The sequence below is a fragment of the Copadichromis virginalis genome, linkage group LG8 (genome assembly GCF_057382275.1).
Source record: "Copadichromis virginalis isolate Kocher_CV1m ecotype Utaka linkage group LG8, C_Virginalis_male_GT1.1, whole genome shotgun sequence".
NCBI classification, from domain to species: domain Eukaryota; kingdom Metazoa; phylum Chordata; class Actinopteri; order Cichliformes; family Cichlidae; genus Copadichromis; species Copadichromis virginalis.
Genome location: NC_140625.1, coordinates 10,767,468 through 10,783,767, shown reverse-complemented (window position 1 = coordinate 10,783,767; position 16,300 = coordinate 10,767,468). Strand labels below are relative to the sequence as shown.

General features: G+C 45.2%; 1 protein-coding gene across 1 annotated transcript; it reads right to left on the bottom strand.

Annotated features, from left to right (window-relative positions):
• Positions 1-317: 317 nt before the first annotated feature.
• Positions 318-14,337, bottom strand: ercc4 (excision repair cross-complementation group 4). Its single transcript, XM_085465706.1, has 10 exons — positions 14,029-14,337; positions 12,286-12,466; positions 5,445-5,640; positions 5,126-5,333; positions 4,380-4,560; positions 4,137-4,268; positions 3,917-4,021; positions 1,986-2,652; positions 1,782-1,894; positions 318-1,667 (listed from the first exon to the last, which is right to left on the bottom strand). Exons 1-10 carry the CDS (start codon positions 14,203-14,205, stop codon positions 928-930), a joined length of 2,700 nt encoding a protein of 899 aa, XP_085321832.1. The 5' UTR covers positions 14,206-14,337; the 3' UTR covers positions 318-927.
• Positions 14,338-16,300: the final 1,963 nt, after the last annotated feature.

Genomic DNA, 16,300 nt, shown 5'->3' with positions numbered 1-16,300 from the left:
TGACGTTGTCGGACAGGAAGCTCGGGAGAGGTCGGCAGGGGAGGAGAAGGGTGGTCCTCTTCACTGGGCAGCACGGTCACTCCTTAAAAACCGGAATTTCTCCTTCAAAGTACAGACGATTGCAATATAATGGATACGTAATGGAAACCTATGTCAACAAGAGCAAAACGAACAAAAAGAAAAAGAAACAAACATAAAACGTGACTTTAGTCCTTTGGTATGTTTTGAATATGTTGCATAACTTTCCACAGTGTAGACCTGCACTGTGAAGAGCTGAAATCAGATCTGAAGTGCACATTGTGATATTTTTTTAATAAACAAGTCATGGGCACAAGATAATTATCACTGTACATGATTTAGAATGGCCCCATTGTCGTGGAAAACCAGCTTTATTCTGATTCCTGCCCCTCACAAGCAGAAAGTGTATAAACTATTGGGTGGGGCATCTGTGCTCAAAGAGTCATGTCCCCGAGTTCTGATCACTCACATGACACAGAGTCAACAGCATTTAGCATAGAGGGGTTACTTGTACATATACTGATATCATTTTAAATAAATGTTTGCTGTATTAAATATGAGCATCCCCCACGGTAACAGTATGTTATTACTAACAATTCACTCTATCATTCCTCTCAAAGGAAGAAAAAAATCACGTTAAAGGTTTGCTTAAAATAAATTAAGTGCATTTTATTTTTTTTTTAAGTTAAATAACAGTTTTTTTTATTAATTATAAAAAGACAGATTTTATTCTTCGACAATATAAAAACAGAAAAACGATAAAAGTCACAGTTTTACAAAAACTGTGTATCTAAACGTAACATCTGCATTTTTTAAAAAGTTGATTTTGTATCCGAATATGTCAAATACTCTTACTGCAATAATTTAATCACAGTGGCAAAATCTTCCTATATCCATATAGTCTGCTCGTCATGTCTGTTTGGTCTTCTGTATGGGCGCAGGGACATTAACTACATTATGCAGGAACTCGTACAGCAGCTTGGCATTGTTAGCATTTCCGAGTATTTCCCCTAACTTGTCCTGGCTGATTTTGGCTAAGTCGGCCAAGCTGTCTGCGTTTTTTATAAGAGCCCTGTAGTTTTTTGTGTTGACCCCAGGCATTTTCATCAGGAAGTCATAAGGTCCGGGATTGTAGAGGTCTGCCGATTCAGCCACAGTGTCTGACTCGGCCGTTACCGCCTGAGCTGCTGCGGCGTCAGGTTCGGGCTGGCCTCGCTTTAGTTCCAGGAAGAGCTCGGCTGTGGCGTGCGGGGAGGGGCACCACAGTATACGTAGCCGGGGGAAGTGTAACGTAAGCAAGGTGAGCTTTGAAGAAACATCATTTGATGAAATCTCGTGACGGAAATCCGAGCGGGCCGTTAGGGAAAATGGCTTAGCTGGGTCAAACTCGATGAGCAGCACAGGTTTCTTGTAGTAGCGGGTCATCGAGAGGCACTGGGTGTAGAGGCGGCCGCTCTGAAGCGAGCCGATCAGGTCGCTGACGCTTTTGCGCTCGACACATGCGTCCGGCGTCAGAATGTAGTCGCCAACTTCAAGGGTGACCGGCTCGATGTCCAGTCCGCGACGGTGGAGCAAGGATGGCAGCTCACTCCGGAACTCGCGCATGTCCACAATGACTCGTGAGGGCTCTGTGGGCTGCTCCTGGCCACCTGGTTATTGGACAGAAAACGGATATAAAAACACAAACTGGTCCAATGCATAGTGAAGACGATTTAGCACACAAAGGAGAGAAAAATCAAAAATGCATAACAACAGAGACTTGCCTGCTTTGCGGGTGTTGGTGGTGGCATTGGCGGGATCTAGATTCCTAGCAAGGTCTAGGTTGGTGTCTTCTCGCCCTTCTCTCTCCTCTGGGATCACCATAGTAGCTTTTTCCCTAAACAAGAACACAAATACAAGAAATGGTGAGCAAATGACCCTCAACAAAATACACCTAACGTGGCTAACGGGAGAGAAACAGCTCTGACCTGATGAGGTGTTCAAAAGCCTTCTTTTCCTTAGACAGAGCTGTCAGGTACTTCTGTTCTTCGGTCGAGCCACCATAGATGAGGAAGTACACCCTAAGTTGCTTTCCAGGCTGGTTAGCTTTGTAGATCTCAAGCTGGCGCACAAAACTCAGCTCGGCATCATAAAGCACCACAAAGCTGGGCTCCACCTCATGGAGAACCCGGGTCAAGCTGTGGGGATCGGTGCAGCCTTTCAGCGGGTGAATGACAGTCAGCGGTTCCTTCAGGACGCCGTAATAAGCATCTGATGGCAAGTCTAGCTTGAGCTGCTCTTCCTCGCCTCCGTCTTCATCCGTCAGTTCATCCTCATCTCCGCTGCTGCCCATGACTGCCGCTTCGCCTGTCTCCTCCTTCCCCACCATCTGGGTCAGAGTCAAGGACGGTCTGCTTTTGCCTTTTGTCGTCTTTGCATTTTTTTTCTGCGCAGGTTGCTTTCCCTTTGTTCCTTTTCTGACTGGACCCTTTCCCTTTTTTTCCAAATCCAGTTCTAAGGCGCCCAGTGCAGCAGAGTCCCGTTTCCCAATCGTGCGGTGGTAGAGCCGGTTGAGCAGCCAGTCGGAGCCGTGCTTGATGTACTGCTGCAGCTGAGCACAGGTCCGGTCGTCACTGGCACAAATCAGGACTCGACCTGAGGGAGGAACATAAGGCAGTTAGAGAAAGATAGATCTTTACAGAGAGATTGTCAGATTGTAATGTAAAAATGTAAGGACTTGGAAAAAATATTCTCCTGAAAGACTAAAAACTACTTTAATGTAAATTGACAATGAAAAGAGAAGCTTTTTTGATTTAAAGTAATAATAAAATAACAAATAACATGACAGATATGGATATTGACAGGTGCTTTCCACGCCACCAAGACAGCATATTTAGGCCGTGAACTGGTGCACCTAAAGTGAGCTCACACAGAATCCTAACACGGGGGCCAAAGATTTTCCTGCTTCGAAAGCCAGGGGGTCCACGGGGGATAAAGAGGCCTACTCTATATTCTGCAATTGACCCAAATTCTGGTGGACTACTTTTCCTCAGTGTGTACAGGTGTACTGTCAAGTACTGTGCAGCTTCAAAGCAACAACACAGTGAAGCAGGACAAATCAGCCCACCCCGAGGATGACTTTGTAAAATGCCAGCTGTGGCTCATGCTTTTCTTGCTGCTAAAAATAAATAAATAAATAAAAATAAGAGGAACACTTTTTAATATAGCACTGAGTGAGTTATACTTCTGGGATATTGATCTGCTCAGTTTATTAGCAGAGGGGGTTGTTAATCAGTTTCAAGATCATGGAAGAGATTCCAGGAGTCTTACTGGAGGAGAGCTGGACAGGGCCGTAGAAGGTCCTTAACCCATCAGCAGGACCATTATCTGCTCCTTTGTGCAAGGAGAAACAGGAGGAGAACTGCCAGAGCTACGAAATGTAGCTTAAGGGCACCCTTTAGTGGGCTCCGTGTCACTGCCTGGCACTTGCCATAGAATACCAGAATTGGCAGGTCCACTGGCAAGTGGAGGCAATATAAACTATTGAGTACTATTTTGAGTTGCATTAGCCTGCAACATCATTTGATTTTCAGGGTTTGTTTGAATTCAGCCCTCTGTAGGCTGATAATTTACATTTCCATCAAACGATGGCATCCTTTCATTCTTAACATATTAGCCAATCTGTATCAGTATAGATTTCGAGCATGATTTTTTTTGCCCCATTGAGCTTTGATGTGTTTCCAAAGTGTTGCTTTTTTTGGCAGTCTAGATTTCAAATGAGGAGTTTAACTGTGAGCTAAAATTTACAAATCTTTAGATCTTTACAAATGACTTATAAAAATCAGATCGTATTATAGAAAATCATTTTCAGACTCATTCATGATGACATTGTAACAGTTGAACATCACTGAGATCTAACCTGGCTCATGCTGAGAGCTCTTGTTCTCCCTCTCAATCTCCTCCAGGACCTCAGTCAGAGCCTCCCACTTTGGGCTCCTCTCCAGCACCAGCTCCCGCTTCACCTCTGAAACCCACACACAGACAGAGCAGTTAGTCATGCCAACATGAATACACAGACAAGTTCTGTGGATATCTACTCTGATATCACCGTATCAGAGATTGGCCAACTACACAGTTACCTGAGGCAGAGGATGGCTTCTGTTTCTCTGCCTCCGCTCCCACTTTAAGTTTCTTTTTGCTCTCGGGAATACGGTAGACTCTGCTCCTGGCGTTCACAAACATGGATGTACTGGAGTCCAGGAAGAGCCAACCTGATGGTAAGAGCGAGGTTGAATGCAAAGAATTACAATTAATTTAGACATTTTAAACTCTTAATGGCCTCCAATCTGGCATTTAAGGGCAGTCAAATAAATGTAGTTTACCCGAATTAGAGCCAAAGATCTTTTGGCTGGAGTGCAACGACTCAAGGAGATTGAGGAAGGTGACGCAGTCGTACTGGGTTAGGTAGAGCAGGAGGACTCTCAGCACCTTCAGATCCTGAACCAGTGCTTTGGTCTTTGCTCCCAGCTGATGCCACAAGGGGTCCAGATAGTGACGGATAGTCTGAATGGGAGTACGGCAAAGCATACAATTGAACTCACCTACAATCAGAGGTGTATTTTTCTAACTCTTCTAGCAGGAGAAGTCACACAGATGTGCTCCAGCTTATTCAGCATCACACGCGGCACCATTCATTATAAAAGAACTCGCAGTTCCTCACAGAACAGTGAACATCTTCACCTCTCACGGCCTCGCTCGGATGCTCTTTCCATATCCAATCATGCCACTGACCTGTTGCCAATTGACCTAATTAGTTGTGGGATCATACTGTATTTGTACTATTTTCAATTTAAATTTAAGAGGGTTTAGATGGATTACAAATCATTTTGCAGTGTCCTGAATTTTCTTTTAGAAACTGGGTTCTCATAAACGCTGTAATAACATTTCACATGCAAATTAAAGAGGCTCATCTCAACCTGCTTTTTTCTCGGTCCAATTACCATAAGCCTTCTTAAAAAACAAAAAAATCCTCCTTTAATAGTTTAATCAAAAATGTTTTCACGCACTGAGGTAAAATTTGTCAAGGCAGCTTAAATGTGTCGTATATGTTAGTAACACACTGTGAAACCTTTTCAAAAGAATTCCCCAGCGTGTTCTCCAGTGAGAGGTCCTCAGCCTCTAGAGTGGGGTTGTAGCGTTTCAGCTCCTTTAAACAGGCGGTCATGATGTCCAGGATGGAGCTCTGGATGGCCCTCATAGCTGGAGTTAAGGACACGTGAAGCTCCACCACTTCTGGTTTGTGCCTGTCCAGCGCTGTGTTCACTGATGCTTGAAACCTGAGTGCAAAGGTTAAAAAAAAAGAAAGTAGTAAAAGAAGTATTATAAATGTTACTACAACAACAAAATACACAAGACAAAACATCTACAGTGAAGTAGTTTGACAGTACCTGGGCCACAAGTAGAGCTTCTTGACAAAGAGGTTTCTCATTACACGCTCCACTTGGCAGAAGCCCGAGGAGAAAGCCGTGGCCTTGTCAGTGAAGGCCTTAATGAAGCCTGTCTTATTCTTTTGTCTGAACAGTCGCAGGATGAAGGCCTCCTGGCATGACTCAATGATTTTATGGGCACGATAAACCAGAATGCCTAAAGGGAGCGGAACAAATAGACAGTGAAGGTAGAGCCTGAATAATATATCAGCTGGCTGTTAGTTGTTTGATTTTTTGTGACTTTGTCACCTGATAAGTTTGATTTTTCGTGCTCATTGTGGTTTATGCAAAACTGAAATGGCTAAAGTCAAGTTTTCCAAGTTGGTTTTCTTCACAGACCAACTAATGGAGCTGACTGTTCTACTGAGTGAGGCCTGTAATCCTGGAGCAGCTACAGAGCAAACAACAGTGTTTCAGTGCTGGAGCTGTTCCAGCAAATGAGTGGTTCACCAGAGGGGGAGGGAGCTGAATGACTGTGTAGTTAGATGCACTTTAAGCAGGATTGCATTGAGCTGTTACCGCTCTCACTTCCTGGATATGCTGGGCCATTGCAGGGGGGGGCGCGGTATGAAAAGAAAAAAAAAAAAAAAGAATGCTAACATCATTGACAGGTTTTTGACGGGGTTCCCACACAAACGCAAAGCAGGAGATGAAGCATCGCCAAATATGTTTCCAAACCAACTTCATTCCAAGCCAAATACTAGAAAACATGGTGAAGCATATTTTCCCTTTGGCTTCACCTGCACAAGTGCCGAGGTAGATCTCTGCGACAGAATTAGCTTCCCTTGCATCAGGAGCAAGCGCTGGGCTCTCCAAATCACCGACAAACAGTATCCCACATTCTTGATTTTTAGTTCACAAACACTTCTTGTAATGACTAACTACTCCAGACATTTTGGAGATGTTAGCTCTTTATACAGTAAAGTTACAGCGGGATACAAATAATATCAGGCTGATCCTGCCACGATTTGTTTCCCCACAGTTGTTTATGTTTTTAAACCCATTTTGCACAGAGAGGCATTTTTTGAAAAATGTATTGACAGCAATGTTGAATATTATTACACAGGGAAAAAAACAACAACACATAAAATAATTACACCGTGACGCCTCTGCCTTTCTAAATGGAGGGACAGCAACTGCTTGTGTCTATGTCTTCCTCCTAGCGTTTTTCCCGCTCGGTTGCAGGGTCCGCTTTTCTGCAAAGTCGTCTCCACTTGGGTCGGTCAAGGGCGTCGGTCAGATCGGCTTCGATCTTCTTCACGTCGTCCTTGATTCGGTCCATCCATCTCCGCTTTGGTCTGCCTCTAGGTCGACGTCCTTGGGGGCTGAGCCGCAGTGCTGTTCTCACCACTGAGTTCTCATCGCTCCGTACCACATGTCCGTACCACCGCAGCCTCGCTTCTTGCATCTTATCTGTGATTGGCGCGATTCCCATCCTCTTTCTAACGTCGGTGTTCATGACGTGGTCCCATCGTGTCAGGCCTAGGCACCATCACAGCATCCGCATTTCCATCGTGTGAAGGGCTTGTTCGTGCTTTGCGGTGGCTGGCCAGCACTCGGATCCATAGAGGGCGACGGGGCGCACTACACTCTTGTAGATCTTTGACTTGAGGCGATTGGGCATTCTTCGGTCACACAGGACGCCGGTGACTTGGCGCCATTTCATCCACGCTGCGTTGATCCTGGCTCGTACATCTAGTAGGATATCGCCGTCATTGCTGATCATCGATCCGAGGTATTTGAAATGAGGTACTTTCGCCAGATCTTCTCCATCGACGCTGATCGTGCCGTCGGTCTGGGGGCCAGCCTCTAAGTATTCGGTCTTGTTGGTGTTGAGCCTCAGGCCGAAGTCAGCTAGGCGAGTCTTCCACTGCTGCGTTTGGTATTGCAGTTCTATTCGCGATTCATCGGCCAGGAAGACATCGTCGGCGTAGAGAAGTGTCCAGGGATGGGGTGACTGGAGATCCGCCGTCGCAGTGTCCATGCAAAGGATGAAGAGCAGCGGGGAGAGTGCCGAGCCTTGATGGACGCCCACATTGATGTTAAAGGGCGGCGATGTTCCCACTGGGCTTCTGACCACGCTGGTGACTTGTCGGTAGAGGAGCTTTGTCCAGTTGACGTAGGCTTCAGGAACTCCATGTGATCGCAGGGAGTGCCAGATGAGTGTGGGACACGGTCAAATGCCTTTTCCAAGTCGAGGAAGGCCATGTGGATGGTCTTGGACTTCTCTCGGTGCTTCTCCAAAAGCAGGCGGGCAGCATGGATGGCGTCCGTCGTGCCACGCCCCCTGATGAAGCCACATTGGTTGGGCGTTAAGTTGACGATTTCTCGCATCCTGGCGTCGATGATCCGTTCGAAAACCTTCATGGTATGGCTTAGGAGTCGGATCGGGCGGTAGTTAGAGCATTCAGCCACATCGCCTTTCCCTTTCCAGATGGGCACCGTTATGCTGGTTGACCAGGCTGCTGGGACGGTCCCGTCTCTGATGATGCTATTGAACAGGCTGGCGAGGACTAAGGCGCCTTGGCGCCCGAGCAGCTTCCAGACTTCGGCTGGTATGTCGTCTGGTCCGGTCGCTTTGCCATTCTTCATATTTTTAACGGCTGTTTCCACTGCCTTGATGGTGATTGGCGGGACAGGTCCTGGGACGGGCGGGGCACTGTGGATTGGCTGGTGAGGGAACTCCACGTTGCAGATATCGGAGAAATACTCGCTCCAGCGATTGAGGATGGCGGGCGGGTCGCGGAGGGTTTGATGGTTGGCATCCTTGATGTGTTTGACCTGGCCAATATCCTGTGTTGCTCGATGGCGGCTGCTGGCAAGGCGGTAGATTTTGTTCGCTCCTCCGGGCTTGTGTCTATGTAAGCGTGTAAAACCTGAAGATAGTCAGATTAGTAACAGTATTTTGTCTCTATCTGCCATTCTGCAATTCATCTCATTGAACATTTTTCTTGTAAAACAAAGGGGGGCCCAGCAAAAAAAGTTTGGGAACCACTGGTTTAGGTAGAGACTCTGACAGGTAAGAAGAAACGTGAAGGGACTGCACAAGTTGTGATAGAAAAGTGATGTCATCCATTGCTGGAGTGCATCCATATCATTCAAACAACATCGTTGTTGTTGTCTGAATCCAGTTTAGATCAAAACACTGTTTGGATTCCTCCTTTAGCTCACACAGAGGTCATCCTAGTGACTGTAGATATAGTGAAATGCGGATGTAGATGAAGGCGTTCTCTAACATCTGCCATAAAGACAGATACAGAAAATCTTTATCTACTTAAACCACAACACCTGTTTAATCTCCTTACTGTATCACATTTCGATTTCTGATTAAGCTGTTCGCTTTAACTGCACTCATTTTTAAGTGTAATTTTTTTTCCCTTTAAGAGCCATATTTATTTTTTGGAGATAAGTTGTTTTTGTCATATTTGCGGCACTGTAACACAATAACTTACCCACATAGAGATAAATAAAATATTTTTCTTATTATTATTTTCCCACAGAAATTGATTGTAACTGTGGCAGTAGTAAGAGGTGGATGTGTATGCCAGAGCATGTTTTCAAACTTTTTCAGCAGTTAAGAAATAATACTATAAATACTTGACAGTATAACAATAATACACTGCGTCACAATAACGACATCAGCTGTCTGTCCACCAACTTCCACATCCTGTGAATGGACTCCAACTTCCCAGCCTTAGACTGCAGCCTATTCTCTACCCGCTCAGAGTGACTCTGCGGAGCAGAACCAAGACTACAGTTGCCAAATGCAGTCCACAATAGTGCAAGAAACTCAAATGAACTGAATGACATCATGAAACTCATAAGACTGCAACAGCTGCGAAGTAACAAAGCAGCATGCAAGAAAACATTACATGGGAAAGGCCAAAGTTAGCTGTTAGGAGTGACTAACCTTTGCATGAAGGAGTTTAGTTTAACTATATGTCATTCAGTCAACATGCTGCCACTGAATTTTACTGATAACTCAAATGCATAACCATATGTTGCAACTACAAGTACTCAAACAAGTATTGCAATCCAATTTGGACTGCTAGTGATAAATACGGCTGTGAATTGCTGTTTTAGTTAACAACTGGTGGTGTAACCCTGCCAACATAACAATCAAAGAAAGGATTTGTTGCCCGGACACTGAACTGTGTGCTGTTGGACTCAGGCCGTATTATTTACCCAGGGAATTCTCTCACGTCATCTTGGTGGCTGTCTATGTTCCCCCCTCTGCTAACCCCACAGCTGCATGTGACACTATCCACTCTGCCATAGCTCGGCTACAGACTCAGCACCCGAGTGCCTTTATTGTGATCTCGGGTGACTTCAACCATGTATCACTGGACAATACACTACCAACATTCAAACAATATGTGGACTGTCCCACCAGGGGAGAGAAAACTTTAGACTTACTGTATGCTAACGTCAAGGATGCATACAGCTCCTCCTCCCTCCCCCCACTTGGTAGGTCAGATCATAACCTGATTCACCTCACCCCCCGCTATGTGCCAATTGTGAGGAGGGAACCTGTGACCACCAGGACTGTTAGGAGGTGGTCAGAGGAGGCAATAGCGGAACTACAGGGCTGTTTCGAGGTGACCGACTGGGAAACACTCTGTGAGCCTCACGCCGAGGACATCAATGGGCTTACTGAGTGTATCACAGGCTACATAACTTTCTGCACCGACTCCATTGTTCCAGCTCAGACTGTTCATTGTTACCCAAATAACAAGCCGTGGGTGACTAAGGAGATCAAAGCCCTCCTCAACAACAAGAAGAGGGCTTTCAGAGGGGGCAACAAAGAGGAGGTGAGGAAGATCCAGGTGTTACTAAAGGACAAGATCAGAGAGGCTAAGGACAATTACAGGAGGAAGCTGGAGTGGAAACTCCAGCAGAACAGCATGAGAGAGGTGTGGAGGGGCATGAAGACCATCACTGGATTCAGGCCAACCAACAGCAGGGGAGCTGAGGGAGGTGAGAATAGAGCCGACGAGTTGAATCTGTTTTTCAATAGATTCGACACCACAGTGTCTGCTCCCACCCCCACAACCTCACCTGTAGTCAGCCTGGAATCCAGAGCCACACCACTGTGCCAGCCTCTCTCTTCACATGTTGCCTCCTGTGAGATTCCTGACACCCCTCCCCCACCCATCACCTTCACTCAATACCAGGTTGAGATACAAATGAGGAGACTTCACTCAGGCAAGTCTGCTGGACCAGACGGAGTGAGTCCCCTTGTCCTCAAGACCTGTGCCCCCCAGCTGTGTGGAGTCTTTCATAAACTGTTTATGCTGAGTCTGAGTCTGCAGAGGGTCCCGGTGATGTGGAAGACATCATGCCTCGTCCCTGTACCAAAGACGCCTCGTCCCAGTGGCCCCCAGGATTACAGGCCCGTGGCACTGACCTCCCACATCATGAAGACCCTGGAAAGGCTCATCCTGGACCAGCTGCGACCCATAGTAAGACCACATCTGGATCCCCTTCAGTTCGCTTATCAGCCTCGTCTCGGAACAGAGGACGCCATCATCTACCTGCTCAATCGTGTCTACACCCATCTGGACCAGCCGGCGAGCACTGTGAGGGTCATGTTTTTTGACTTTTCCAGTGCTTTCAACACCATCAGGCCGACCCTCCTGGGTGATAAGTTAGCAGCGATGCAGGTGGATGCTTCTCTGGTGTCCTGGATTGTTGATTACCTGACAGGAAGACCACAATATGTACGTCTCCCACAGTGTGTGTCTGACAAGGTGATCAGCAACACAGGGGCACCACAGGGGGCTGTCCTCTCCCCCTTCCTCTTCACCCTCTACACCACAGACTTCAGCCACTGCACAGAGACCTGCCATCTTCAGAAGTTTTCTGATGACTCTGCGGTGGTTGGATGCATCAGCAGGGATGATGAGACAGAGTACCGGGCTGTGGTCGACTCCTTTGTCACGTGGTGTGAGCAGAATCATCTGCAGCTCAACGTGGCAAAGACCAAGGAACTGATCGTGGACTTCAGGAAGACCAGGAAACACTTGACCCCTGTTTCAATCCAGGGGGTCGGTGTTGACATTGTGGAGGACTATAAATACCTTGGAGTACACATTGACAATAAACTGGACTGGGCTAAAAACACCACAGCACTTTACAGGAAGGGCCAGAGTCGTCTCTATTTTTTGAGGCGACTGAGGTCCTTCAACATCTGCCAGAAAATGCTGAGGATTTTCTATGAGTCTGTTGTGGCCAGTGCGATCCTCTATGCTGTTGCATGCTGGGGGAGCAGGCTGAGGGTCGCAGATGCCAACAGACTTAATAAACTGATCCGTAAGGCCAGCAATGTTGTGGGGATGGAGCTGGACTCCCTCAAGGTGGTGTCGGAGAGGCGGATGCTGTCCAAGATAAAGACAATGTTGAATAACACCTCCCACCCACTCCATGACATGCTGGTCAGTCACAGGAGCACGTTCAGTGAGAGACTGAGATTACCGAAAAGCACCACTGAACGACACAGGAAATCATTCCTGCCTGTGGCCATCTCCCTGTACAACGCATCCACTTAACACACTGTTTGCTGCTACAGCTACACATGTTTCTTTTCCAACTATTTATTTATAAGTGACTTATGTATGTATGTATGTTTATATATGTATATATTGTACTATTCTTAGTTAGCGTATTGTCTGTCTTGTCTTAATGTTGGTTTAAAATGGAGCACTGTAACAAAAAATAATTTCCCCCAGGGATCAATAAAGTATTCTGATTCTGATTCTGAATAAAATGTTCTCATATGAATTTAGCTATGTACAAGTCTGACCTGTTATTAGATGAGCAGGGATGCGGTCCGTGAGGAAGTCCACCACCAGGATTCTGCTGGTGACAAACAGCACCCCTCCCTCGGTGTAAACATTGTAACGCTCAGTGCTCTGGACATCAGTGGTCACCGTCCTGGGCAGGTGGGTCACACCCTCCACTCGCAGCTGCTCTGTGAAATATTCCTGAGAAGACAGGATGAAAAGAAGCAAGCTTTTGGTTAAAGCTGTACGCTATGTTCCACACAAACATGAGGTAAAGCTCAGCGGTCAGCCTCTCTGATTATCTGAAAAGGGTCTTCTAACTCTTATTTTAATAATGAGGCGATCACGCTTCTGAGGTTGTAGTCCTCAGCCTGTCAGGTTGGCTGAATAAGTTTTTTACAGAATAATTATTCCTTAGTCTTTCACCCATTATTTTTGGCTCCTGTTCTTCTAATGTGTGTATGCAAGTGTTTATGTAGTAACTGATGTAAGGACATTTACACTTCTATCTTTAATGTGTGGTTTTATACCAACTGAACCACTTTGTAATTTTGTGTTTTAAAATGCAATACTTCCTGTTTCAGCTGTTCCTTTTCGGGAGGATCATGTGCCTCCATCTCACCCTATCCCCAACATTCTCCTCTGTCACGCAAGCCCTCTCCATGTCCTCCTTCACTACACCCATGAACCTCCTCTGACGTCTTCGTCTTTTCCTCCTGCCTCCAGCTCTATATTCAACATCTTTTGTCCAGTATAACCACTCCTCTGCACATGTCCAAACTCTTTCAACCTTTCCCTTCTAAATTTCTAACCCAAACTGCTGAAGTACTCATTTCGAAACCTGTCCATCTTCATCACTCCCAATAAAAATCAGAGCATCTTCATCTCTGCCACCTCTAGCTCGGCCTCCTGTGTTCTTGTCAGTGCCCCATCTCCAAACCACAAATCATAGCAGGTCTGACTACCACCTTGCATACCCTCCCTGACACTCCTGCGGTTATCCTTCTGTCACAAATCACCCTGACACTCTCTGCTTCACCATCAGTTGCTTTAAATGGTCAACCCCAGGTATTCAAAGTCATCCACATTCACTACCTCTAATCCTTGCAGCGTCATTGCTACACCCGTCTCCCTCTCATTCACACACATATATTCTGTCTTTACTTCATCTCCTCTCCAGACTTTCTTCCACCTGCTCCCACTACAGATCGTAATGTCGTATGTCCAAAGACACTCCAGCCTGACTTCATCTGTCAATCTGTCCATCACCATTGCAATAAAAAAGACGGGGTTTTCACATCTCACTGCTTTCTCGCTGTCCTCATGCACGATACTACTGACTTCCTCATGCAGTTAACGTTACTGTTATTAAAATTATCTTTCTTAGACGAGCTCCATCACAGAGGGGATTCTATAACAACTTTCAGATGAAAATAATAAACTATAATAAATTCTTTATATATCAAAAAATGTATCAACAATTTCATCTGAAATAATGTATGAAACCGAGATGGCGCCAAAATTGTTAGCAGGTGCACATCTCTTTTATCTTCATCTATTTTAGCCACCATGTCTATGGACAAAAAAAGTGGCCCCTTCCAAATTCTAACTTCTAACACTTTCTTTCTTTTTATTTTTTTTTTAATGTATGGTTTATGTTAAGGCACTGTTAAGTCAGTTTGCTGGGGCACATCACCTCGCACCGGGTAAAGTGTGAGATAATCATATGAGCTGTGCCTCTAGCTAATCCAGCCTCTCCTAACCTGTTCTGGTGTGGTTGTGTTGAGCAGAAGAACCAGGCTGCCCGGTTCCGAGTAAACCCGCAAGAACTGCAGTAGGATTCGGTCTATCCCCAAGCCTTCAGCCGTTACTAGCAGCCCGTCACTGCCGAAGAGACTCAGGAACATCTCGGTCTCAAACTCCAGCAGCGGCCCCGCCATGTCTGAGCTTAAAAATGTCCCCAAAGCGCGGAGGTAAGTAAATTATCCCCGACTTTCAGAGCTAACTATTTGCCCAAAGCGGTCGAAGTCACTGCAAGACAGCCATTGAAGTGTTTTGAAGCAGCATTTCCGGTGAGGCGGAAACAAACGTCAGTGCAAGCGTGACGTTTACGGGCAAGAGCGCCATCTAGTGAAAGGGAGGTTTATAGCAGGTATCATCAGGATAATGTGATGCAATAAAAAAGGCAGTGATGACCGTTCAGAGAGACTCTCAGTGTGATTTAGAGTTAAGTACCAATTTGCACAAAAGTATTTACATGTCTAAATGCAAGTTTTTATAGGGATAACTCTCTCTCGCTCTCGGTAAACATATCATGATGTTTGGCACATGTAGCACATAGATTTAAACTTATTTATTAGTCTACATAAAGCAAAAAATGTCTGGCTTTTTTGTGTTGGTCATCACCAATTGCTGTTTTAGTGGCAGTTGTAATGCATTTGGCGGTTGATTATTCCTGTAATCGACTAACATACACAGAGCTGCAATGTGCTTACATAACAAAACCTGGTGGATGGGCTTTAAAAAGCTCTGTTGTGCCAGCTCTCATGTCTCTGTTAAGGAGAAGGCAGAGGGGACCAAAAAGGATCTTTGCCCACATGATAATACTAAGCCAACCACCGCTATACTCAGGGAGACATACTCATTTATACCTGTGAGACTTCAGGCTTTAATTTAGCCACCTTGATTTTCACGCTGCGATGTACCTACTCCGAGGGAGTTGTTGTGAATTATCTCTGCAGGTCTTTTCTTTCTTTCTCCTCTGTTCTGTTGTATTTGATTAATGATAAGGTTAAGTTATTTATAAGCTTAAGCAGAAAACTTACATGTTTGTTAACTCTCTGTCTTTTCCATCAGGAAACACAATATCTTCCAATATTCAGATTTTGAATAAATGAACGATAAAGAGCTGTTGCAAACATTAACTAAGCACTAATTAAAACCCACGTTCACTAAAGGATGGTATTAATGGTGTTGGTAAGTAAAGGATGAGTGATATGATCTTAGTCAGTGCTTCTCAAAATTTTCACCAATAACAACTTTTTACTGAATATAAACTGATTCTACTTAAACATAGGTTCAAATCATAATAATAGCATTGTCTTGACACTTCCGCAGGCACCAATGCACCACTGCACTATCAGAGATGCACACTGATAAGCCTGAAGATCACAGGCATACAATAATGTTTCGCCTTCTCTCTTGTCCTCTTTTGTACATATTATGTACAGTCAATGATGAGATATTCAAGGTCTTTTTATTTTATGTTGTGCACCGTTATTCCGAAATTGTTCAATAATTTGTAGACACATCTTTAGGTACGATATGTTATCAGTCAGTACACTGTGGGGCGATCGTGGCTCAAGAGTTGGGAGGTTGTGTCCTTGGGCAAGACACTTCACCCGTTGCCTACTGGTGGTGGTCAAAGGGCCCGGTGGCGCCAGTGTCCGGCAGCCTCGCCTCTGTCAGTGCGCCCCAGGGTGGCTGTGGCTACAATGTAGCTTGCCATCACCAGTGTGTGAATGTGTGCGTGAATGGGTGGATGACTGGATATGTAAAGCGCTTTGGGGTCCTTAGGGACTAGTAAAGCGCTATATAAATACAGGCCATTTACCATTTACCATTTACTACAGTCATATATGTATGTGATTCTTCAAAATCATACTAGAAAACAGACCCGCTGTCTAGTATGATTAGGACTTCTAAATAAATACGCAGCATAGAAACTGTTTTCTTGCTCTAACAAAAGACACAAAAGAGCGCCTCAGTACATCAGTCCTGTGTTTGTCGGTTCAGCAGCTAAATCGATAAATTCAGAGTAATGCATATTGGAAAGCAGAACAGTATGCCTGAAAAACTTACTGCATTATGTGCGGTTACATTTGAAATTCTAACCTTGTGCCTGAATTTTGTATTTACAAAAGGATATTTCTGCCACAAGCTGTGAAACAAAAACACAGATTTGCACATCAAATTTCACCAGAATGCAGAAAATAAAGTGTTTACTTTAAAAATTGACATTGCTGCCAACTATCT